Source organism: Trachurus trachurus (assembly GCF_905171665.1).
Source record: "Trachurus trachurus genome assembly, chromosome: 13".
Taxonomy (NCBI): domain Eukaryota; kingdom Metazoa; phylum Chordata; class Actinopteri; order Carangiformes; family Carangidae; genus Trachurus; species Trachurus trachurus.
The window spans coordinates 23,344,758-23,371,852 of NC_139892.1; the positions used below are offsets into that span (position 1 = coordinate 23,344,758).

Sequence of the window (27,095 nt, forward strand, 5' to 3'; positions counted from 1 at the left end):
TTTCTCCTGCAAATATTGCACAGCAGCCGATCGCCACAGCCCACCACAGACACGGAGGCTCTCCCCACGCAGACAGCACAATGCAGAGTGTGCACTGAGTGGGGGGGTTTCTAGCTCTCATTGTGTAGGCTACACACAGGGGATGAGAAGAAGTAGTGGGCCATTCTTCTTCCTGTCCTGCGGCAGCCAAGGTCACAGTGATTCAAACACAACACAGATCCGTGTGTGCACGAGTGGTTTCATCCTGCCACAGTGCCTCCTAAGCATGACAAATTCATGGGTCTGTGTGTGGTGGGTGGAGATGACAAGCTACAAAATACTATGACCCTGAGCGTTTTTAATCCAACATGGATGCATTTGTACATAAATAAAAACAAGTCCAACCTCAGAGAAAAAAAAACATTTATTGGCTAAATGAGAAAAAAAGTGAAAAGCAACAGGGTGCTTTACATTTCATGTGGGTCTGCGCTGTGGAAAGCTGCAATAACATCTGGACCCTGTCTCTCTGATGTGTGTGTGAGCCGATGGGGGAACGTTTTATTTCATTGATGGCTTAGACAACATTAAAAACATACAGTTTAATTTTCATGCTCGTGCTAATCATGTTTTGAAAACAGCTGCACATCACTCCCAGAAGGCAAACCTTGTTAGTTGTCAGAGTGATTTCATGTATCAAACAGGAAGACGTCGTAGAAATGGATGTACACCGAAACACCTAACTGCTTTAAATACAATCTGTCATCGAAGCTCAGAAAAATAAACATCCATATGCAAAAAAAACAAAACAACAGAAATCATTTCATAGCTCACAGGCTACATTTTGCACAAACACCCAGCGGTGGAATGTTCATTTAAAAACTGTACATATTGCAGTTCCTCTCACTTCAAATGCATCACTTTTATTCCTTTGATACAGAACAAAACACATTAAAGCATCCCCCTTTATCCCTGTGTCTTCAAACGCCACAGGTGGGCCACTGCAGCTAACATGATTCAAAAGGCTGAGCCGCCTGCTGAAAACAAAGCACAAACTCCAAAACAAACCAAACTCAAGCCCTTGGTCTGCTGAGGTATGAGTGAAGGGTTTCATCTCAAAATAAACTGTCTATTAAAACCAAACGCACTGCAGCCAACAACAAGCCTTTACTCATGTTAGTGCACTTTACACAATTTAACCCAAGTATTTCCAAATAGACTGTAATTATGGCTGTTTTAAAAATATCTTCAAATGTAAACCAATAACTCACAAATATCTCGTTGAGTAGGATGTTTTTCTTTAATAAACCATTAAACCATTTTGGAATGAAACCCTTGATTTAAAAGAAAAAAACCTGTCTATACAAGAGGCAGTGTGTCATCTAAGGAGAGAGGGGGAATCTTAACCCGACGGATATGACAGATTTCTCTGTAGAAGTGGCCTCCAATGAATCACAGGCTGCCAGTCTCGAAACGAGAGCACAGACTGCGTCAGTGAAAATATAAAATCTTTTTTCTGATTGATTATGACACAGAATGACATCATTAACAAGAATAAAAGTACATGATTGGTATTTTGAGATGAGGAGTAGGTGTGAATACGTTGCATGATGTTTTGGATAAAGTGTCCTTGAGCAAGACACCTGATCCTGTCAGTTCACCCGGGTGAGCGCTTCAGCCAAACATTAAAACAAAATAAAATCAAAGTTTTCCTTGAACAGCCTGTTACATACGCACACGCACACAGCAAGCCTGTACAGCTGGCTCTGATGTAAAACATAAATTACATTCAAAGCATCATGAACTACCTGCAGTGAAGCTCATGTAAACAGTCAGACGGAAGGATCAGTTTTTCATGAAAGCTCTTTGATGTTGATATTTTCTCTGATGATGATTAAAAAAAAAAAAAGTCTGATAGAAAATAAATTCTGCGTGTACATGGTAACAAACGGAGTAATTAAAAACCACAAAGTAAAAGCACAGAGCTGAGCAGGCTGGAGGGCGGAGTCCCAGCGCTACATGATAAAGACTGATGGAGCTGAGACCTGTGAGCTGGAGAAGTCACAGAGGTTTTGAGGTTGAAAGACAAAGCTCAGAGCAACTGCACCCACTGCCACGAGTTACAAATACACTGTGATGTTTAAATACGCGATGTCTAAATAGAAGCTGACGGTGACAGAGTGTTTAGTGGCTGTAGGTGAACCTGTGTGGTCACGCAGGAGCGTTAACAGTCTTAAATCTATCTCCTCATGCAGCTCGCACTAACAGCCTTGTCTGTCTCTAAACCAACGCTGGAGCTTGAATGCTAGTGATTCAACCAGGAGGCAAAACTGGCAACACCTTTAACAGTAAAGGGGAATCTACCGAATATGTAAAAGAAGCAGCGTTAAGCGTTCTGAATGTAAGGATTTGAAAAATCCGCTTTTTCTTAAAAACTCAAAGCATCGTCGAGTGTGGGGGTCAGAAACAGTGGAGGTCTCGTCACTGCACCTCAGACTAACACAGGCATCACACGTTTACAGCAGGACAGAGGCTGCGTCACTCACACACTGAGGTTCACGAGCCCGCAGGCTGGCGCTGAGGAGAGACTAAGTGAATCTGATCAGTCATTAAAGAATTAATCATCTTCCAGCTCAAACTGACACAGACATTAACCCGTTTTGTTTCCTGAGGCAGTCGGACACTGTGTGAATATAAAAGAAAAAGACAAAACAGACGCACTGTCTCTACGATGACGTGGTCTTCCAAAAATTATGAGACTGAAAGCGAGTGACTGTCTTCACCAATCTGACGAGTCACAGCTCATCTCCAGCTCTCAGGCTCCATAGGGCTCAATTCATAACCTAAAAATCTCAAGAGGGGAAATCGGAGCGTGTTGCTTCAGCCTGACATCTGAACTCCTGCACACATGATCTTCTTCTGGACATATTATTTTGACAGCGCAGAGAAACTCGTGACCCAAACTGTGAGAACAAAACATGAAAGCTTTTTAGCGCTGAAAGCCAGCGACTGTGAATGAATGACAGTCATTTTGCTGTTGATGCGTGAGACGACACACGGTCGACCACTCAGAGGTGATCGGACCCGCTGATCCAAGAGATTTAAAAACAGCTCACAGCGCTGAAAAGACGCCGGTCCATGGCGGCGGTGCACAGTCCCTCCTCCTCCTCCTCCTCATGACAGTTTAAATCATTATTTATTTGATGTAGATGTGTGATGGCCACTCCAGTGATGAGTAGTGTGATGCTCTTCAGACGTCTCCTTTTCCTTCCATCCTCCTCAGAAGAGTCTGTTTGTTCCCACCAGCTTCAGCCTGTTGATACAAACACAAAGGGAGGAAGCGGTGGTGCAAGAGGGGAAAGGGGGGGGGGGGTCACATGTGATGGAACAGGAACTGTGTGTGTGTGTGTCACTGAGCTTAATGCTTTTATCCAAAGCAGATCACAGTACCATAAGTGTGCACATTTTTACAGCAAGCGGCCCCCGGGGAGAATCTTTCACTACAGCCATCACTCTGCTCATTCAGCCACTCTGAGATAATCACACGCTGCTGGGAAAACTGTTCACATGCCAGCTGTGTATGTAAACGTCCTGATCCTATACGTTACAAACCAGCGTTCTCATGATTTCACATCCTCAGTACCAAATGTTCCCACCTAAAAAGAACTAATCAAAAGTATTTCCGCTCAATAACACATGAACACATTTCAGTCGCTGCAGTTGTTGTTGTGACGGAGGTAAACGACGTGTTTCTTGGTGAGATGAGATAAATCTAGTAAAGTGACATGAGGTACGTGTGTCAGGTGAATAAGTGAAGAGGCTGTGATATAAAATCAAAGATATAAAATAATGTTTCATTACCAACTGGTGGCAGACAATGGACCCTGAATAAATATTTGCTGTTTCCAGTTTCGAAAAAGAGAGGATTTGTTGCTTTTCTCATTTACACCACTGCAAAACCACTGTTTGACATTGCAGAAAATGAGAACTATGTAAATAAAACAAATAGTGAGCCTGACTCTGACCCTGCGTATCACTCCGCCTACCACTCCTTGTACCTGTAACCTGCTGTTTTTAATGGAGGTTATTTCTCGGCCGGGACCAGAAACTAAAGACACTTTGGGCCAGTCCGACAGTCCGGCCTGTGATGCTTTGTAAAAATACATTCACATTTCATTTTATGTATCACTTAAACAAACTTTCAACAACGTTATTTACTGCTTGTAGGTGGGTGGAGCCAGTCTAGCAGCTTCATGTTAACCATACAGACATGAGTGGTATAAATGTTTCCATCCAATGCTAACGCCAAAAAGCTAACAGATGTATTTCCCAAATGTCAAAGCTATAAATATTAAAGATTCCTAAATAAAACACTTAATACTACACTGATCACCAACAAGGATAATTGCCACCCTAAATTTGACTTCTGTACAGTACATAGGCATCTAGTCAAAGTAAAAGATGACTTTACATTGTGTGTTGGCTACTTTTCTAACCTTTGATCTCCTCAGATTAAAAACATTTAAAAAGTGAACCTGTAAAATCTGCAGAGTGAATTTTTGGGTGAAGTTAGTGGAAGACATTTTTCCTTTGATACATGCTGCACCAACATCTCTCACTGCGCTCTTGTCCAGAGTTTGTACTGTACAGCACCAAGATCACTGGATCAGAGGGTGTTTGCTGCTACTTGAGTGCTACGTTGTTCATCTCCATCCACCGAGGAGCCTCAGAACCATCACAGGATTTAATTCAATCAGACCTCAAACAGCATCTGTTCTATCTGCACTGTCATCTGTCCAGCGGGCTGCAGCTCATTTCCTCTGAAAAGCCTTTTAAAAACTTAATTGCGCCTCTAATTTCCCTGGTTTCCTGATCTCCACCCTGACACCGACACACACTAACGCTGTCACACACTTACAGCAACAGAGCTGAGCGTTCGTGTCCATGCACGTGCACACAAACGCACACACAATGCCCACATGAGCTCATCTGACTTCTGCTGTTTATCACAAATGAGTCATCAGGACAAGTGTAAATGCAATCAGCGTCTTTTAACACCAAAGAACAAAAGGAGCCAACAGTAATCCTTCCTTACGGTGCTTGTGTTCATCTGGCCTCTCCATCTGATACCCACAACAAAAATTAAGAATTTAAAGATAATTTCACGCAACAAGTTCTTGTTAGAGTAGAGCGTAAACACCAACTGACATACATATAAAGGAAACAGGAGCCTCATCTGGAACCAGTGTGTTGGGGTAAAAGCCACTTAGACCTTCAACTAATGGTCTTTTTTATTGTCAACAAAGCTGATGATTACTTCCGGCCCATTGACATTTCTCAATGTGTCATCTTCAAAACAACACAAACTGAGTCCACAAATTAGAGCCAAATTATACGCATGGCTGAGATCTGTCAACTTAAGTTTAATTCTCAGTTTTACTGGTGAGAGTCAGACATGAAGGATCACTGGGAGGATTTCTAAAAACCCCACATTTTACCCATTTCCTGGGTTTTATTTGGGCTGTTGATCCATAAGAAGATATAGTTGTAGTTTTAAGGACCTAAAAATGATCTCAGTGTAGTGTAGTTTTACATCTCCTCTCTCAGGCTTTTCTCTGGAGCTCTAGTAACAACAGGTTAGTCAGCCAATCAGAAGAGAGGAAGCTCTGAGCCTCTTCTCTGAGTGTTTCAGGTAAAACACTGAGAGAAACCAAATCCTGCAGGTGTTAGACGGTGGGCAAAGGTGGGTGGGGCCTGGGCCATGGCTGAGAGTGGTGATTGTAGACAATATGAGATATACGTATATATACATATATACACACGATATGTTCTGTGGCTTTGTGGATGCTGACTAACTTGGTTTTCATACAATGGAAAACCTGGGAACAAGTTGATCTAAAAATATTTGCTTTTTAAAACTTAGCTCTTAGCTAAGTAATAACACTCAAGCCACAAGCTTGTGGTGTATGTGAGGAAAGCAGCTAATGACGGGACTTCCGCTGGTGTGTGGTTTATCCACTTAGTTGGCAGAGCACGGATTGTATTCCCACTGATTGATCCCCTGCTGAACACACTAATGATTCATGGTACCATGAGGTGTTTTGGTTCTAGTAGTCACCAAGTGGTGATATCATGTGGCATTATTATAAGTGTTTGTTTTTGGTTGAAACTACTGCTGCCAACCACAGTAACATTTTTATGGGTTGGCAATAAATGAAGAACAACATGTCAAAAACACACAATCCATCATGAATTTCATCAGAGGAGATGAAACAGTCGTGTCAAATATACAGAGAAAAAAATCATCACAATTTGAGGCAGGCAGAGCCATCAACATGATCAGTGAAGCCATGCAAGGTCAAGTTCTGACTGGAGGGTCAAGAGCCGGCCAATCAGAAGCTGAACAGGAGGTAGGTTGCATTCAGGGCAAAAAGGAACTGTCCGATCACACTGCCACAGTTTTAAAGATACACAATCACCCTCTTAGGTTAATGAATGTCCTAAGAGGAACTAGATTTATATAGATCCATCAAATATCAGATCAAATCACCTTGCCGAGCTGTTTCAGTCAGGACCAACACTGTGGACCGACCGACAGCTTTCTCCAAAAACATCTAGAGAGTAGAGAGAGGAGCCTCTTGTGTTTAATCAAACGCTCATTTGGCTCTGTGCTTACACTTAAAGTCATCCATTTTGGCTGAGGTATCACTCTCTCAATCTGTCAACTGACTTAAATCCAGATTTTTTCAAGCCATGCAAGTGGTGAAATGTGCCAACTAGCATAGTCATGTGTAACAAACCAATGAGGGCACGATGACCCCCTCCTCCAGTCAAAGACCAGATAGGACACAGGGCATACTACTACACATATCAAATAGAGTAGTTTGTTTGACAGACAATGATGCGGCAAAGCAGGTCTGACCTGTATCAAAACTGTATCTAATTCACTTTGTTTGGTTGGGCAGTGAAATAGAATAGAGATGGTTCCCAAGATGCCATGAATGTAGAGAAAAGGAGATACACACAACAACAAAGGGTCACAAGCAACTTTGACCCCTCTTCTCTCTCTTAAGCAGCAACAAACTCATCATGTAATTAACAGCAGGACAGTGAAGGAGAGAGAACGAGAGGTCATACATCGAGGGTTGGTAATGCAGGCAGCATCCCATGCAGAGCTGGAAGCGTTTTCATCACAGCCACAGGGGGAAGGGAGCAAAGAGGAAAACATGGTTTCACATAAGGAAAATGAAAACACGAGGAGGAACAGGGGCGGTATACACCACACGGTACACAGTTAGTACTTTCAGTCCATCACAGGAAGAAGAGGAGGAGGAGGAGGAGGACAGTCAGGTGGAGTTTCAAACAAGGGATGGTGTCCTGATTGGTTGGAGGAGACGGTGACCACGTGACAGACGACACATCAGATCCAAAAACCAGGCAAGAACGCTGTGCTTGTGAGTGAGTGTATAAATATATCATTGGGTTTTGTCATGCCACCGAACAGCTCCCACTGTGATTTATTTATATGTGGAGCGAACACAAAAAGCAGAGCAGGTGAGAGAGCTGAGAGACGAGGGTATCAAACCAACACATTCACCACGAGAAAGAAAAAAAAACCAAAAAACACTGAGGCGCGACAGGACGTTAGGAAGTTGCAGGGGATTTCTTACAGTACGACACCGTCTCAAAGTCACTGATAAGGACCGCACCTGAGGACGTCTGCTCTGAGGAATCCACCGCCTCTGCTGTCGGAGCAGCGTTGGTCCCGTCGGGCACCGCGTCGCCATCTTTCCCTCCTGCTGGTTCAGGGGCGCTCTGGTCAGCCTCCAGGACAGCGGGAGGGGAAGCAGTGTCCAGTGTTTCTGCTGCCAGAGAGAAAAATATCAGTGATCTATTCATCTCTTCAACATTTCCACTGTCCAAGAACACCTCAGTATCCGACATCAAATAAATGTTCATGTTTAAAAAAGGGAGTTTGGATGAGCTCATGGATTCTGTTGAAGTCCGAGCCAGAGCAGTAACATGGCTCCAGGGATGGAAACGTTGGTCTGTGAGGCCAAACTTTGGTCCAAACTTTTTAAAAGTATTTTTGGTGCTTTTTATGCTTTTTTTTTAGGAGGAAAGAGACAGATGGAGAGGTGATAACACGCAGCAAAGGGCCGCCTGGTGGAACTGAACAGAGAGGACTATAGCCTCTGTTTATAGGGCACCTGCTCTACTGAGTGAGCTATACAACGGCCCTTTAAGATCTCAAGAACTGCTGGATGGACTGTCACAACATCATCATATGTACAGATCAGATTCATGGTTCACAGAGCTACGCTATGGAGGCTCATGGAATTTCTTGGTTTCCCTCATCAAACTCGTCATATACACAATCCAACAACTCCAAAACGCTCTCGTGGACAAGTTGTGACCTGCACATTCACCACCCTATGAGGTAATAACGGAACGTTACGTAACCGAGTTGTCTTAGAGGTAAATTCATGCAAAACCGCTGATGCGCGTTCCTGTCAGGGCCAGTTTTTCGGCAAGCAGTCTTTGCATTTGCGTCGAAAACAACCCCATCTCATAACATTCCGTTATTATCTCATAGCGTGGTGAATGTGCAGGTCATAACTTGTCCACGAGAGTGTTTTGGAGTTGTTGGATTGTGTATTTGATGAGTTTGATGAGGGAAACCAAGAAATCCCATTAGCCTCCGTGGCGTAGCTCTGAGCAGCTCACGGCTCTGCTAAAAATAGCTTGCACCGACAATTAAAGGTAACGAATCTACTTCTATACTTCTATAGGGATTATGGCAATGGGCCAATTTGCCAAAAATGTTGAACTATCCCTTTAAGAAAAGACGAACGCTACATAAACACAGTTAATTTCACTTCAGCATCCTCTGACTTTTCCTCCATGAGGTTTACAGTTTCAGTTTTCAATATCTCAACAGTGCTCTGGTGCTGTTCATGAGGTTTCTATCACCTTGTGTTGGAGCAGCAGGTGTTTCCTCATCCATCATCGCAGCAGCCTCAGCGACCTCGGAGGGGGCTGGGTCTGAACTATGGGATGGGGAGGTGTTTGATGGCAGTGGAGCTGGGGGCTCTGTGGGGACAGACTCTGGCTCTGACACCACTGGAATCTGCTGGGTTTCAGCCTCTTCTGGAGCAGAGGAGAAAGACGAAATACGCCACGGAGGGGATCAAGGCAGAGATGAGACAAGACAGAAAGTTGAAGAGACAATACACAGTGGCAGTTAACAGCAGTTAACATCATGAAGAGTGTGAGGCTGCTGTCCTACCCGTCTCCTCCTCTTTCTGTGGCTCAGGAGCATCATTGGAGCTGGCAGCTTGACTCACTGTCTCCTGCTCCTGCTCCTGCTCCTGCTCCTGCTCCTGCTCCTGCTCCTTCTTCTGCAGGGGACTGGTCTCGGTGCTGGGGGGCTTCAGGGGACTCTCGCCTCCCATGCTGCTCCGGGGCGACAGCATCTCCATCTCCTCCCCCCAGTCTGACACAGGCTGGTGGCCGTCCAGTGGGGAGAAGGGGCTGACGGGCTTACCTCCCTCTGGGGACTCCTGAGCCGCTGCTGGGGGGGGGATGTGGACCTTGGGCCGGGGGGTGCGCTGCTCTTTGGGACTCCCTGCTGATGTGGATCGAGAACGAGGTGCGGGAGACGTCGGGGAGCTGTCTTTGCTCTTGGCTGCTTTCTCTTTCCCAGTGTCTTTCTTCTCGTCTCCCCTGGAGTCGTGTTCTGAGCCGCTCCCCTCCTCCACTGCTTCCACATCCTCCTCTCCATCGCTTGCATCCTCCCATTCGTCTTCGTCATCCTCTTCTCCTCGATTCTTCTCTTCCACCTGCGGGGAGACGGAAGGAGATGATTTCTGGGAAAGTTACTGAATCTTAAAACTTTGATCAACATTTTTGTGTTCTTTCGGCCGAAGCAGAAACATGTACAGTATGTGTTTTAGCCACTAATGTTAGCTGTCCGCTAAAATCAGGGTTTACTAAACCAAAACAATGAAGTCACAGGGCCAAAGACCAGAGCAGGGACCTCCACTGCTCCAACGACTTGTATTTTCTGTGATTAAATGTTAACTGTAACAGTTTTTTTTCCGTCTAAAGCTATTGTTATGAAATGCTGGTTGGTTATAAATCCACATGAAGCTCCCCTACCTTCTGCCCTGTGGGAGGTTTGGGTTTAACCTCCTTCTTTTTTGTCTTCTCCTCCATCTTTGTCTGGTCCTCCTTTTCCTTCTCCTCCTCTTCTTTCTCTCCTTCCCAGCGGTTGTCATGCATGCTGTCAAAGACATCCAGAGATGTAACAAGACATTATTTTCCCTTTGGTTGTCAAAAGTGCTGTTTAAACCAATCATTTGACTGCTTTGACTCCTGTAGCGTGTGATGTTTAGTGTGAATTTTATTATGGAGACTGAAGAATAATTTAATTATTTAAAATAATGCTGAATCAGAATCTGATTCTTAATCTTGACACCTTCAGCATCATGAGAATCTTTGCACAGAGTTTGATGCCGTCTGATCTACCTGTAGCTTTGTTTCTGTCCTCGTCCCTTCCCTCGGCCTCGGTCCCCTCGGTCCCCTCGGTCCCCTCGGGGCCCCTGCGTCCTACCCTGGGACAAGAAGTCGCCAAATGTCGGAACTTTAGGCGGCCGCTTAGTGTCATCTGTAGGGGACATTAAAGTCAAGTGTCAAGTTATTTGATGGCACCTGATCTGAAGGAGGGGAGCAGTAGAGAGGAGAGGGACTGAAGGATGAGAAATGAGACGATGGATGTTTGTTTATCTTTGTCACAGCTGCTGCTCAAATGACCCAGGACATTTACCCCGCAGCAAGTGAAGCGTAAAAGTCGTTTTTTAAAAGGCATGAATCAAAACTCATGATCCAGCTGGGTACACACACTGGGTACATAGTATGAAAAAAATATAACCAACACAATTTTAAGAAGGCACTCTCCTGAAATCAGTCCTAAGCTTTCCTCATGACTCATAAAGAGGCCAGGATAACAGATGTTTAAATTAAACTGGAATATGCATATATGCCAAAACGTGCAATAAATACCTGCCATATTTATCAGAAATGCATAACTATCTTTAAGAAATAAATTTGAATTAATGTTTAGTCGAAACATGACCAATGTATTCATTCCTCTGTCTGCTTCTCCTGCTTCCTGCTGCTGCAGTTTGAGAGTCAATACCTTATGTAACAACAGAGTCAAGACTTGTGACAGCAGCAGTCCTGCAGCTGCAGAGTCCATCTGAACTATGAGACAAGGTCAATTGTCTGTCTGCGAGTCGGTGGCTGACTGATGGCTGCAGGTGAGAGAGAAAGAGGCAGTCTCCCTCAGCCTGATGCCTTCTACTGAGAAGTGGCTCTATTACTCCAACCACCTCTTTAATATCATCATCATAATAATAATATCATGAGCTAAAAAAAACAAACAAGATCATATCTGTATAATGCAACACAGCTCAATAGCACTCTAAAAGAGTGAGGAAAAATGCTGAGAGAAGGGATGTCAGAGCGGGGAAGGATGCAACAGAAGCCGGGTTTCCATCACAGTTTAGTGCAAAGTAGAGGATTTTACAATTATGGATGGTATCTGCTCAGCTTTCTCTTCTTGTGAGACTGTTCCACTTAAAATGTGTCAATGGCAGTGCCATGACTTGAACACACAAAAGTAGAGCTAATCAATATGGAGAAAGAAACATATTGAGATTAATTTGACAGATATTGTGATTGAAATATGGGTCAGTGATGTGATACACCACACAAATACGAGAATATACTGTAGTTGTAGGCTGGTTGTGGTTGTCACATCACAATGCTTACTATGCTAAAAAGCACACAGTGATGCTGTGACACATTGGATAAAGGAGCAATGCTGTGAATATTAAACAACCAAACAAAAAAGCATATACATTCCTGTGTGGCATCTGAGAGTTTTTCCAAAATTCACTTTTGGAAATTTGAATGGCAATGCACTCTGGAAGGAATGATTAATATAGAAAGTAGAATTGAGCCAATGGAGGAATGAAAGAAACATAAAGGTCAAACAAGAACAGAGTAAGAAAACCGTCAAAATTATGGTAAGATGTTTTAGGGGGGGGGCAGAAACAGAAGATGGAGGAAGGAGGAGAGAGAAGGTCAGAGACTGAAAGCTCCCTCCCTCCAACCATGAGGATGTCGAGAGGGAGGAGGGTGAGAGCTCTCAAAGGGGAGGGGACACCGTGATAAAAAAAAAGGTCAGAAAGAGAAAGCACGAAAGAGATGAAGGGATCAGAGAGGAGGAAAGAAAAAAACTGAGAGGATGAAGATGAGGAGATTGAACAGAGAAGCCCGAGGCTGCGGAGAGGACACTCAAGTCATTCCACAAATTAGAAATGGTAAAGAATAAAGGAAAGCACACACACACACACCCAATGTGGACACACAAATACAGCCAAAGCAGGTGCAGGCTTTAATGTGGGGCAGGTGTAGTGCCATAACCTCTAATATACACTCCAGCTCCGGTCACAGAGAGATGGAAGAAAGAAACAGGACTGAACAGTGGTTAGAGTTCATTCTCAGCTTTTGTTTGAACCTCCTCACATGTGATCAGGATTTCCAGTGGAAATAGCGAAGATCAGACTGGTGAGAGGAGGCCGGACAAACACTGAGAACTAAGAAAAACACTGTTCACCCTCCTGACAGACAGGTGTGTGTGCAGTCAGAAGCTTCTCAAGTGTTGCCAGCCTCAAGGAAACATTCACAAAGCCTGACAGATGTTAACCCGCTTCCAAAGCTAAACCCAGACACAGAGGGGGAGTGTTGACGGTCACCCTGTGTGCTAGCCGACTGCTTTTAGTCATACAGATGGAAAAATATCTACACAGGCCTTTGAGGCTTAAAGAGCAGAGAAAGTTTTTTGAAAAGCTACATTTAATACTTTGTAAGACTTTTAAATATGATTGTCCAGTCTTATTGGAAAACAGACACAACATGGGATTATTATTGGGTAGAGCGAGTACAGAAAGCGATAAATCAGGAATTACTGCACATTGAAAACATCAGGTACAGCGGTGTTTGGTTGAGCATGTCACATAGGACATGTTCTCTATTAACTCTGGGTGATCCAATACAAATACAGCAGATTTAAACTGTTGGATGTTAGGTTCATGTGGGCGGGTCTTGTTGTGACATCACAAAGTTACAGAAGTGCTGACTGACGGCTGGTGTTCAGGCTGACTGATCTGTGTGGACTGAGGCTTTGATACTTTTACAACGTCTTTACAATATTTTCTCATTCAGGCTGAATTTAGAGTTTAGAGAGCTGCATTATATTTTGACGGTGGACTAAGTTGATGATTATGGTGACTACATGCATGGGCTGCTTTGTCAGGGTTTGTGGGTTAAGGTGAGTTTGGTATCGGGTTCAGCTGTTGTGCTTCACACACAGACACACAAATGGAACAAAAAACACACACAGGGTAATCTCAGTCCCATGCTGCGGTCTAACCTGAGGCCCTGCCCCGAGGCTCTGCACGAGAGTTACGCCCCCGCGCTGCAGAGAGACACACACACACACACACATTACAGTGCATCCACCACACACACAAACACACACATACACCTTGTCTACAAAAGAGAGCAAAGACATAATAACCATGGAAACATCATTTGTTACAAAGTGGTTTTTGCATGTGGGACCACTGCTCCAATCATAATTACTGTTCCAATTATCCAACCTTTCACACAGAGCCATCTTCACCGTCATGCCATGTTCAATAAAACTACAACACGTTCCAGAGGTCTAAAGTGTGATGCAGTTATTTTATGACTGTTCAGCTCTTCATGTTTAACACAGGTTTATGTTTTCTCTCATCTGGTGTTTTATGAATACAATCACTGCTTACATCTGCAATCTCAAGCACCAACCATCCAGCAGAGAAGAGGATCTGCATTATAGATGCAGAGCCACTGGAACAGAGCTTGGCCTGTTTAGCTGTGGGACTGGGATTACAGGTCCCACAGTAAATTATTTGGATGGGTGACTAAAACTCCAACATGCATGAGCACAATCACGTCATAAAGCTCGTCAGGAGTGTAATTGTAAATTGCTGCCTGCGCTCGTGAGCTGTAAACAACCAGGAACGTTACTAGAAATATGGTCACAGTTACTCCCATGGCGCTGAATAATGGCCACATGTGTTTTTTACACTATAATGTTACAGTGAGGTTGACCTTTGACCCTTTGAATTATAAAACCTGCCATATTGTTAGACATTTGTGTATGAATTTTGGCCAGAAACCTTTTAAGAGGATATAATGACCTTTGACCTTTTAACCACTAAAGCCTCAGCTGCTCATCCGTGATTCAAAGTGAACATTTCTGACAAATGTGGAGAAACTCCCTGATCCTGAAATGTAACATTCACATGAAAGTTCCATTCAGAAATATAAATCAATATTACGGTAACTCTTGAATTTGAAGTCATGTGCAGCTGTGATGTTTGATATTTAAGAAACCAACTGGTTAATTTGGAAAAATAATCAAAGTGAAAAATTGTAAATTATAAACCTCATTAATTCAAGTCAGTCAGCACCCATAAACAAAAACCGGGGCCTTGAAGCTCCTGGCGGATCAACACGACTGCGTCTTAAGAGGTTGATTCGGACTCCAGGGAAATACGGCGAGTATTAACATAACAAGCTTTATCAACTGCTATTTACATAACGGCCTTAATTAGCTGAAGGAGGGAGAGGGTGTCGTGTCCTCTGATGTGAGGTTGGTGTGTGTGATGACATGTTGAAGTGACATCAGGTCAGACAGGAGACACAGACGGAGGTGGACTGAGGGTCTGGAGGGTCTACTGCTGCCCTGGTCCTGCCAGCTGTTGTGTAACCACGGCAACAGCATGTTGGTGGTGCGTGAGTGTGTGTACGTGTGTCAAGACTTGCCTCTCCTGCTGCCCTGCTCGGGCGTGTTGCCCTCTGCAGCTGCATATGGGTCCTCCTTGAACCTGTGAAAGGAGCCGCAGGGTTAGACACACACACACACACACCACATCAGTGTGTTTGTCTCCTCACGTCACTCTGTCCTCATCTTTATCCCAACTGACAAGCTCTCAAACATTCCCCTCAGCCCTTCCTGGTTCTCCGCCTCCGACGACAACTTGTTCTACATTTTCTTCTGCTACTTTTCATGTGAAGAAACCAAGAACAACTGTGTGAGCGACTACCAAGAGACAATCTCTGCCGATGTGCACAGTTGTTGACACATTTAAACATTTTAAATATGAAATGAAATCCTGCTCGAATCCTCTGCTGGACAGGTTTCCTTTTGACGTACATGAGGTTTTATTTTACTTTTAATAGAACAAATCTAGTGCTTAGAAGAAGGGAGGGGAGTCGGTGAAACTGATTTTAAAATATGCAGAAATACAGGGGCTTAACGGCATGAAGAAAAGGTCAGATCGGCCTCTGCTGAGACACCTTTTCAAGCGTGGTGCTCTTCTCCAGGCAGCGTCACAGAAATCAGTCAAAAGAAGAAAATCCCCTCCCCCTTCTCACATGTTCTCAGTCTTCTGTGCGTCCCACTCTCGTCTCCACTGGCCTGTGGCATTGCGATGGCGTGCCAGTCTCTCCTCATCAATCTGCTCTCGCTCTTTCTTCCAGCGCAGGTACTCTGCTCTCTCCCGGCCGGTCATGGACATGGTCATGTCTACGGAGCCCTTTGGACCCGGCCTTCGACTCTACAGCGAGGGTGGGGACAGAAACACATAATGTCACACAGGAAAAGACAAAAAGACAAAAAAAAAGGCTTAAAGACTTAAATTACTCACAGTCCACTCCCTCTCCTGCTCAGATCCTGTCTTCACGTTGTCGAAGTCGAGGCCCCCCCAGTTTCGGACGTGTCTCCTGCTGCCCTCCTTGCGGTCTATGTCTGGCGCTGGACCTGAGCGTCTCGGATCATCCAGGAAGTTACGGATCGGTTTGTCACCATCCTGCTGTTAAGAGAAACTCTAAATGTAAAGATCTGCCACATTTGATCAGGTTCAGGCAGAGTAAAGACTGTCAACTCACTACGCTGTAAATCTGAACCTGTGTTGAACAACAGATAGAGGGACAGGGTGACAATAAAAAGACACCCATCACCATTAATAAAAGGGAAAATATAAGTGATGCTGTTTCAAGTTGACATAATTGATGAAGAGAAGGAACATGAGCGTGTGAGGAAGGAAACAGGACCAACAGTCGTCTCTGTGGGTTTAGAGGATCTAGGAACCGTCTGATAAGCTAAAACTGTGTGGAATAATCTTTTCTCATACCCGCTGTCCTCGTTCATACTCTGCTATTTTCTCCATTTCTTCGTTCATCTTCTCAATGTTCTGTCGTCTCTTCTCCTCCCACTCCTGTCCAGGAAACAACACAAGGCCACGTCATTATAGCCACTGATCAGAATAAGTTATTCTAACAATGACAAGACGTTCTTGTTGGTGAGCACAAACTATTTTATCTTTTACAGGTTCATTACACAGTTGAAAAAAAAAAAAAAAACACTGTTCACATTACAGACTGGTCCTCGTGTCCGTCACCTGATCTGACCCTGTGTCAGTGATACAGCGGAGCAGCTTCGTACCTTAGACTTCCGGTCCATGCCACCTGGGGTCCCTCCTCCTCCTCTTTCTTCTCCTCCTCCTCTTCCTCCTCCTCTTTCTTCTCCTCCTCTTCCTCCTCCTCTTTCTTCTCCTCCTCTTCCTCGTCCTCTCCTTCCTCCTCTGCGTCCCGGCCCTCCTAACTCCCCCCCAGGTTCTCCATCTCTGGGTGTCCTTGGTTCACGCTCTCTCCTCTCTTGGCGTCCTCCTCCTCCTCTCTGTCCTCCCCGACCCACTCGTCCCGTCCCCGCCCTCCTAGTGGGGCTGTGGGCGTCGCCCGGCCCTCTGGGCCCGTCACTTTCCTCTGACAACTTGCGGCCTCGAGGTGTTCCTGGGTTCCAGTCGTTCACCACTCTCTTCTCCTGAAGGAAACAAAGTATTTTACAGTCCTTATATGATGTAGAATCGGAGGATGATATCTTTGAATGTTCTTGTAAAATACTTTAATAATTCATCCAGTCTAATAATAATCCACAGGGCAAATAATGTGTTAAAACAGTGTGTAAATATTTTGTTCTTCACTGCTCTGCATTGATCCTTGGTTGACCCAAGGGGGAAATCATTTCCTGTCCTGAACCGACTTTAATCTAAATACACCCCGTCTCTTCAGTGTGAAGAACTGGTACAAAGGAATAATAATCAGGGCTATGGATTATGCAAAATTACACCAGGACGAGCTCAGAGAGAGGCGCTGGGAGGTGATGAACAAGGGAGGGAAAGAGCGAGACGGGGAGCTCTTTAAGCTCAGGAGTCTATTGTCGAGCCATAGAAAAGGTTTAACAGTCTAATGCAGCAAAGTGAACGTGCTGACCTGAATCAATATCCACTCAAACGGGCTCACACATGGAGCAGACACCATGTTGCCCGTTAAGGTCCTTTTTTGTCATGTAATCTTCGCAGGTTGAACACTCGGGGGTCTGCAGTGGTTAGTGCTCATCTCTGAGTCAGCGTGTGCCTCGGCCGGATCACACTGCGCTGCAACACCACTCCCTCTTGACCTGATTAGCGCCTGCTTCAGGAGGTCAGGCATCATACTGTCCTGGATCACATGTGCTCTGGTAGTTATTTAAAGTGTCTGTAATCAAGATTTATGACCAATATTTTTTACTTTACTTATTGACCGAGCATATGAAATCAATGTCCTTCACGGTAGCTGCTACCAGCTCCTCACTTCGATCTATTTAGACATGTCCTCAGAATAATAATATCCACTCCTTACCAATGTTTTGTGTCATAATGATAATGAGGTGCCTGGATACTTTACATGTCCCACTGCCTGGAGAAATATCCCAAATCAAGTTCATGGCTCCCACACTAGCTTTCAAACTTGGATCATTTAGCAACTGAAAAACAGTTTTTTACTTCAGGAGTCAACTTTAAATGTTGATAATATGGTATTTATGTGTTCAAACATTAATACCAATGCCCCTGTGTGAATTAAAAATCAGTTATTGAGAGTTTAATAAAAGTAAAAGGGAGAGTGGTTCCCCGGTATATATATAGGACTGATACCAGATGGTGTAATAGGTAAAGAAGACATACTGTATACCTGTTCAAGATCCTATCTCTTGTGGCTAAGAAAGCCATTACAAGAAGTTGGTTGAAAACTGACCCACCTGGACTGAGCCACTGGCTGGACATTGTCGAAGAAATTCGATCAATGGAACAAATGACCTACAGTCTACAATAAAACCAGAGCTATATGCTGTAAGATGGACAAAATGGCACCTTTATGTGAGAAAGTAAAGTTTAAAAAAAAGAGTGGTTCTATGTGCTCTACCACAAAATGATGGTCAGAAGCTATGTTATTCTATTATAATTAAAGCTACTATGTGCAAGTTCTGGAAATCAAGCTCTTATGATCTGCCCAGCCATCTGCTGCGTTTGTCTCAGCTAATGCTGGAATCAGGAGGAGTTCACCGGCCTGAACGTCAGCCATAACACCGCCCTCCAGCAGCTAATCACACACCGACAGACAGCCAAGAGCTTTCACCTCTGACTTTGGACGTCTTGTATAGGTCAGAAGGGTGTGGGTGGTTCAAACGCTTTATGGCGTACACAGCCACACAGGCGTACAAACCTGCCTGATGAAAGATACTTCTGTCACTGTCCCTCCACTGCATCGATCTGTCTTGTTAAGGAGTTAGGGTTAAGTGTATTTTTGAGCTTTTTGCCTTTAATTGATAGGATAGTTGAGAGAGACAGGAAACGGGGAGGCGGAGAGGGGGGGAATGACACTCAGCAAAGGGCCACCAGATTCGGGCTTCGAACCGGGGAAGGCTGCAGTGAGGACTGTGGCCTCTGCATAAGTGGCACCTGCTCAACCCACTGTCTGCCCTGTTTGACACGAACATGAAGCAAATTTTGGTTTGACTCCACCATTAGAAGTGGACATCTCTGCTGGTGCCAAGTCTGGGTCACAGACCTCTCTCCATTAAGACATATTGAATATTAGGGCTGGGACGATATGCTTTTCTCCCGATTCGATTCTTCTACGATTTTTTGGATGGCGGTTCGATTTAAATTGCGATTCTACGATATTGCCGATTCTCTCGATTTTTAGTCTGCATTTTTAACATTTATCTGCACACAAATACTGTAGGAGCCTATAAATTAACATACTCCACTATAAAGTGAACTGTATACCCTTATAACCCTTTTCAAAACCTGTAGTCTCTGTATGTAAAAAAGTCTAACAAATGCACATTGCACAATATTTTTTTAAAAATTAAAAAAAAAAAAAAAAGTATTTATATGAATCGATTTTTTCTCCCACCCCTATTGAATATACTGTATATAAGATATTAGAAGAAAAAATATATATACACAGGAGCTTTAATATTTTAGATAATTGTATGCATCTGATTTATCATTAAACTTTGTAATCTGTCAGAATGTGAGGTCACGATGAATTACTCCACCTCCCTTCCAGTTTAAAGAGAGACTGAGTGTAATCAACAGGTGCACGTCTGTGTCTTCATCTCTCGTTGAATTATATGATGGCAGATGAAACAACCTGAACTTAATCAAATGCTGAACATAAAGAGCTTGAGAATCAGATCACAGAGCTCATTTCCCAGGACATTTGTGTACTTCAGTAGGTCAGCTGAAGTTCATGCTGCACGAGAGGCTGCTGGGAAAACATTACACTGCAGTAGCAGGTACACATACAATCATCTCAGCTCTGGTTTACAGTAATGTTGGCCTGATCAAATCTGTACACAGCACAGACAGCGCTACACACTACACACACACACAGCTCACTCTCACCATCCTACTGTACCTGTACTTGCTCATAAGCAAGGATGATGTCACTTACTAGTTTTTTTCTACATGTAGCAGAGAATAGTTGGTTCTACTTAAACTGTAATGTTGCAAGTTTTATTAATTAGACCATTTGGAGTGACTGGACTGATGTATAATATTATATATCAATACTAGGACATATCATATGTTCTGAATATATTGACAGAGCATATCCTTTACAATTATGAAACACATGTAAGATTTTATGACAGAATAAGATCAAATCCAAATATTGTCATGGGAAGAGGTCGAAGTATCCCATCAGCCAAAATGCACTCATCTACTTAGTTATGAAAGGTTTTTATTTATTTTTGCCTCACCGAGGAGTCAGCCGTTTCCATCCAACTGTTCACCACCTTTAAAGTTAAAAACAACCAGGACATAACGTATATAATGTTAGGTGAAGCTCTCATTTCCTTTATTCTTTTGGTGCAAGTCTTTCTGCTAACTGTTATGTATGTGTTTGTCAATATACATCTCAAACTTTCTCTAATTAAGAAATGGGCACAGGGCTGGTGCAGGGCATGATGGTTAGACCAGATTACGATAATGAGAATCTGTCAGAGTTGATAAGCTGCATCCTGCATGTACAGAGCCATCATAAAACAGTTGACTGTGATTAAGTGTCATGAAAAAAAAATCAATCTTGCTTCTGAAAGAGGGCAATGACTTTTTAAAAGAGGGCAATGACTTTTTAAAAAGTTCAGGGTGTCACCATGTCTTACCCCTGCTGGCTTAGAAAGGTCGACTGTGACCGTGAAGTTTTCCTTCTCGGTCTTCCTCCTGTCTGTCTCTGGCTCGTGGGGGCGGGGCTTCCTGGGTGTTGTCACAGCGATGCCCTCCTGTTCTGCTTTCTTCTTGTCCTCCTCAATTTCCTGTTGAGATCAAGTCACAGAACAAGTGAGATTAGACAAAAGCTGCTGAGCAGTGTTGAATGTTGCTGTGGATGGTGGTCAACATCTCTCAGAATACCCCAGAGAACAAAAACAAATATTACATCCTTGAAAAATCATGTTTGATATTTGCAATTTAAAATTGTCAACATCAGATCATATAGTTTTTTGGTGAACAATGTGTAGAGCCAGAATCATAAAGCACTATCTTCAGAGACAAGAAGAACAAAGAGTTCTGCAACAGCTGGTCTGGTCCACACAAAGTCCTGCTCCAAACATTCAATCAAAAGAAAAGCTGATCTAAACAAAAAATATATTTTCAATCAACACAAATGTTTGAAGGAAAAAAAATATTTGAGACCCAAAAAATTGCGTTTGAACCCTTTTTTTCTTTGATTGAAAAGGGTTTTTTTTTGTGATTGAGGCGAGCTATTATTTGATTGAAAATATTTTTTTGGATTAAAGTCATCTTTTTTTTTTATTTAGGCCATATTATGGATATGATATTTTTGTCTTTATCATTCAATCAAATAAAAGTTGATTTAAACAAAAAATATATTTTCAAATAACTCACTTCAAAAAACAATCAATCAAAAAAAAAACAATCAATCAAAAAAAAAAACTTTTCAATCAAAGAAAAAAAGGGTTCAAATGCAATTATTTGGGTCTCAAATATTTTTTTTGCATTCAAACACTTTTTTTTATTGAAAATGTTTGTTTTGATTGAAGTGAAGTTTGTTTTGATTGAAAATATATTTTTTGTTTAAATCAATTTCTCAATTAAATCAATTTCTTTTGATTGACTAATAAAGACACAAATGTACCTCCACAGATATACTGTGTCGATAAACTGAGGAAAACTGATGTTGTTTTCAAGGCAGAGGGACAACACAGCAAAAACTGATGTGACTCAGCTTGTTTCCGTGTTTTCATAGTTAGTATGTTGTACAGCATCATGTGTAAAATGCTGGTAACACATGAGTATATAGTCAGGCAGATGACATGATAATAACTATAGCATATACAGATGTATATGCGGTCATTTGTAGTTTGCAGATCCTAAACCTTCAACCACAAAGGAAGAAGAAGTTCCCTTATGTTGTGACTGAGATCTCACGTCCACAGGAATGGGACAGACAGTCATGTGCAACAACAAACAGAAAACACAAGACGTCCTCTGGTTGTAAGAAACAAGAAAGAGCTCTGACAAAAACAAATGGATTGGACCATTATTATTTTTCTCATAGCTCAAGAGTATCTGCCAATACCAATTACTGATCTGATATCACTGCAGTGCTCTCTGTGAAATATGAAATCTGTATCAGTCACTGTGTGGTGGATCATTTCTATTTCAGGGCCGACATGAGGCCAAGGTTTGCTGTGATCTTTGACAGCTGCTGTGACTGAATGAATGTTACTGAGAGCAGAAACACTTTATGTTAGAATGACTCAGCACTGCTCCAATAAAATAACAACAGATTAGATGACAGCAGTTTGTAAGGAGTGACAACACAAGACTTTTTGAGGGACGCAATGGTCCAATCATATAATATTTTTTATGAAATTCATGGACAAGTGTGAACAAAACACACTTCTGAGTTAGTGTTTAGTCTCCTGAACTAAATGGGCTGATACTAACTGCATTTTTGTGTGTGTGTGTTTTAAAGCTAAGATTTCCATACCTGGTACCTCTTGACCAGAGCTTCATTCTTTTTCCTCAGAGCTTCGATTCGTCTGTCCAGCTCTGCATCCTTCTCCTCCTTGGTCTTGAGATCCACCGCTGAAGACTGGCAGAGAGAAGAGGAAGAGCAGCAGAGCAATAAGAGGAGAAGGAAGAAAACGTGTCGTACATGACACAAACATCCGTAGAAGATGGATTGTTCTGTTTCATCTCCTCTCTGTACCGACACATCTCCAGTTTAAAGACGTGAATATTAGATGTTGAACACTTGAATGAGCAACTTAAGTGAACCGCGTAGAGTTCCTTTACCAAAGACTAAAATCTCTCTCTTACTTACCATGGCTGCCTCTGACTTGTCTTCATACACTGGTGGCTGACAGCTTGTTCCTCCTGTAATGAGACAGATGAAGATGAAGATGCTGCAGCACAAACCAAAAATACATGATCTTCACTGCACAGCATAGAGTCTGACACTATAAGCTGGTTTTTAACCTTAAATCTGAGTTTAAGATGTTTACCCATGAGGATGAATCAGAGACACCACACGTTTGGAAACCAATTGTTGTCCGATATAAAGATTCAGCTGACAATTATTTGCAGTCATTTAGTTTCTACTTAATCGATTAATCCTCTGAATCATCTATAAAATGCCAGAACATAATCAAAAATGCTCATTAGTTTGCCACAGACCACGTGACTGTCTGACCAAGAGTCCATTAACCAACACATTCATTTCAAAGCAAAACATCTTTCAGCTCTCACCTAAGAAGAAACTAGAGACAACATGACTGATATCATCAATCGATATGGGGATCATCAGAGAGGAGGAAAAACTATGCTGTCGATCAGCTAACAAATGACAAATCATAGCCCTGGTTCAATATGCCTTTTTCAGTGAAGACACGAAACAACTTTGAGAGCAGTGACATGAACTAGATTTTGTTGAGGATTTAGGATTTTTCAATGAGAGAGGAGGAGAGATAATTGAGAAAACATATCACACACAGAGCAGTAGACCAAACGTGTCTTAAAACATGGCTCAAGGTAGAACTATTATACATTATACATAATTATGTAGGCTAATAAAAAATACTCTTTTTCCCCCGTAGATGATCATTTTCTGTCAGTAAACGACAGTGTACTGATCACACAGACATCTGCTGGACTTTGTGGAGATGGGTTTGTCACTATCTCCACTGTATTACCAAATCCAATTGATCACTATGATTGGCTAGTTGCAGTTACTGGCCTGGCTTGGTGAGACATGATGGCCCAGCTTGTTTTGGCTGAGCGGGCCTTTCTCCATTAAGTTACCCTGACACACAAACACACACACACACACACACGACCCTGACCCTCAGTCATCATCCAACACTACAGCTCTGTGTGAGGGGTCCTGAGTGGGCCTGGCCCCCTCCTCACCCCTGCCCTTCCCATGTGGTCAAGGTAACCAGTAATCACAGGTGAGTGAGGTCACAGGTGAGTGTTTGTGGAACACTATAAATCAATAAATCCCCCATGCGTTTAAGCTTCTGATAAGCGTATTAATTAGAGCCGCACACACGCAACAAGATGCGAGCACAAGTCACCGGAGACACAACAACAAACTAAAACACACACACACACACACACACACACACACGGCGCAGTGCAGGACGCTGGGCTCTGACTGCTCAATGATAATCGATCACATTGATCCGTCTGTCTCTGCTCTGGTCTGCGGGGAAGTAACGTTAGTAACATAAGCACACCGAGCCATGTCTGCTCCGGTACAAAGGCGTCGACCCCGGCCACGGTGGAGGCGCAGCCCCCGGCCCACACCGACGACTCGGCGCTGCACGGCCCAGGACGCGTTTACAGGCGGTGGAGTCGATGAAGATTACCTTTATCAGGGGAAGTTGTACCGAGTGTGAAGAGCAACGTTAGCTCGCTGCTCTCTGCCAAATCCTGCGCCTCACGGTGCCCTCATTATCCGGCTTCCTGTTGGCTGCGGCTCACTTCCTGCCAAATAATGAGCCTGTCTCGGTGGATTTAAAGAGGCAGCGCTCTGCTTCGAGGGTCTCGGTGAAATATCTGTCACTGCAACGACCTCACTAATACCGAGAGGCATTCGTTTTGAATGAATGTTTAACTTATAAGGTGAACAACGAGGCAGAGAGCCGAAAGCGGGTGATACTGAGTAGTTTTACAGCAGTTGTAGTTCATGAAGAGTCCACGAGAGGGCAGCAGCGGACAGCGCACGAGCCTGACACCATAACCCCGCGAGGTCACATCATGGATCTGTTGCTGGATACGGCGCCAACCATAGGCCGTTAATATAATACATCCATGCACACATGCGACACATACCGGTCTATTATCTGGCGCCATGTGAACATGTGGGAAAATGTTCACATTATTGACAAAAAAAACTATGCATCACTTTGGACTCCTCTAGCTAGTAGCTATGGCTGTACATAATCACATCAAAATGACCCACAATTATATAAAGTAGTTAATAATGTTGTTAAGATTTTATGCTCTGTGAGGTGACCCTTAAGAAAGGCGCCTCTAAATTAAATGTATTATTATTATTATTATTATTATTATTATTATTATTATTATTATTATTATTATTATTATTATTATTATTATTATTATTATTATTATTATAGACCCATTAGATGTGAAAGGAGGCTCTCACATGCTTGAGCTTTACACCGCAGAAATGTCCTGTGGTTTTCAGCCTTCTATGATTATATTTAGCCTACCATTTACAACTGAGAACATCAGGTATTGTTCCCCCTCCATTAAATAAAGTGCAGTGAAAAGGTATTTGCCCCCATCCGGATTTCTTACTTTCTTGCAGATTTGTCACACTTAAATGTTCATTTTATTATTTTTTATATAGCCTAGTATTTTGGTAGAGCAGCCATCTAGGGAAGGTTCTCACCACTGTTCTAAGCTTTCTCCATTAGTGGTTATAAAGGCGCCTCACCGTTGTTCACTGGAGTCCCAAAGCTTTAGAAATGTCTTTGTAACACTTTGTATACTGGTAGATGTCAATTATTTGTTTTTCATCTGTTCTTGAATTTCTTTATATGATGTGTTGCTCAGGCACGTGCACACATAGGGCCCAAAGGGTGCTTGAGCCCCTGCCCTTTTTGCCCCGTATTAAAAAGTGCCCTTTTTTATGTTTTTTTTTTTTCTTCAATAAATGCATTCCTATTGTGCATGAGGATGTAAACAACTGCGCTGTAAAAATGCCACGGTTATCTAGGTTATCTACCGTACGCATTTCCTTGTAATATACACGGTATTGTGTATGTACGTTGGTGTGTGTGTTGTCCGCTGCTGCTCCGCTCTGTCCCTCACTGAGGGGTGGTGGGGGGGGGGCTGCCCCGCGGTGCGCGCTCCCTCACATGCACGTCCAGAGAGAGAGTAGAAGTAGAAGCTGCTGCCTCATCGATAACTCCTGTGTGTGCCACTGCCGCACATAGATGTGACAGTGGAGCGACTTGTGTCGAATCTTGTGAGTTATAAATCCACCAACATAACTTCCTTGTCGGTTCTGACAAGTCGCCGTCCACTTATTCAACGAGTCTAATATGAGTCATATTTCAGAAAAGCGCCCATTTGTGTTTGTTTAGCTCACTGCTTGTTAACTCATTGAGTGCCAACCCCGTAATTTCTCGTTTTTCGTTCCCATGCGTTGAGTGCCAAAAACGAGATTTTTCGTTTTTTGCTTTTTTTTTTAAATTATGAAAATAGACACTTTAATACACATTATATGTAAATTTGGGGACTCTACGACGAGGAGAACTGAAATAGATGACGATCAAAGTCACATGACAGCTCATGATCTGGAAGTTTTTATCATAACTCGGCTTTTGCAAACGGAGTTCTGCATGCAGATGTAGCGCAGATGCAGCGCAGCTGCTCTGCTCTCACCTGCGCAGCTGCTCTGCTCTCACCCGCGAGGCTGCAGCAGCTCGGAGCTGAACCAGGAAGCTCTCAGCCGACTGTCCCGCCCGGTCTTCATCTGGAGCAACACCGTGTCCTCCCCAAAGTCCCCCCGCGGTAAAATCTGATGGTCTCTGGGCCAAAGCAGACCGGCATCACCGACCCGTACCACAGAAGGACCGCGACCACCGGCGGGACCGGTCTTCCCGAGGCGCTGTGGCCGACAGACCCTCACGTTCCGCGGCTAGAGGCTGTGACACGGCACGGCGCGTCTGTGTTATTGTTGTTTAGTGGCGCCCCCCCCCCATGGTGGTTTTGTGAATAGAACAACAATTGTTGTATATATTTATCTTATACGAGCCCTTTGATCCAGAAATGCGAGTGTCAGAAGAGCGACAGGCACAAACAGAGCACCTTTCATAAAAGACGCTCTATCTCCTTTTCTAGAAAAAAAGGAGGGATTTTGGTGAAACCCAGCCATGTTTAGCTTGACTTTTCTCAGGAACGGAGGCACGTAGAAACAAACGGTTTGTGGTCATTTGAAGCATAAAGTTAAACCTTTCAATTGAGCTACAGTATGTGTTGGTGGCAATAATATAGAATACACTATGGCTCTACATAAAAAGTCAAAAATGGTCTAAATTGCCGGTACACTTG

At 43.3% G+C, this 27,095-nt stretch overlaps 1 protein-coding gene across 5 annotated transcripts; it reads right to left on the minus strand.

Moving 5' to 3' along the window:
- Nucleotides 1-415: 415 nt before the first annotated feature.
- ccdc9 (coiled-coil domain containing 9) lies at nucleotides 416-24,479 on the minus strand. Of its 5 annotated transcripts, none has more exons than XM_083985207.1 (16): nucleotides 24,380-24,479; nucleotides 22,834-22,886; nucleotides 22,498-22,602; nucleotides 20,648-20,797; nucleotides 20,243-20,278; nucleotides 16,601-16,978; nucleotides 16,290-16,373; nucleotides 15,804-15,968; nucleotides 15,532-15,713; nucleotides 14,920-14,981; nucleotides 10,507-10,645; nucleotides 10,138-10,261; nucleotides 9,266-9,818; nucleotides 8,950-9,123; nucleotides 7,686-7,841; nucleotides 416-3,289 (listed from the first exon to the last, which is right to left on the minus strand). In XM_083985207.1, the coding sequence occupies exons 2-16, from the start codon at nucleotides 22,834-22,836 to the stop codon at nucleotides 3,285-3,287; spliced, it is 2,316 nt and encodes a 771-aa protein (XP_083841333.1). In that variant the 5' UTR covers nucleotides 22,837-22,886; nucleotides 24,380-24,479; the 3' UTR covers nucleotides 416-3,284. The 5 variants fall into 5 exon arrangements, with proteins under 5 accessions (XP_083841333.1, XP_083841332.1, XP_083841330.1 ...); XM_083985206.1 differs by having other exon boundaries at nucleotides 7,686-7,838; nucleotides 8,950-9,126; XM_083985204.1 differs by having other exon boundaries at nucleotides 8,950-9,126.
- Nucleotides 24,480-27,095: the final 2,616 nt, after the last annotated feature.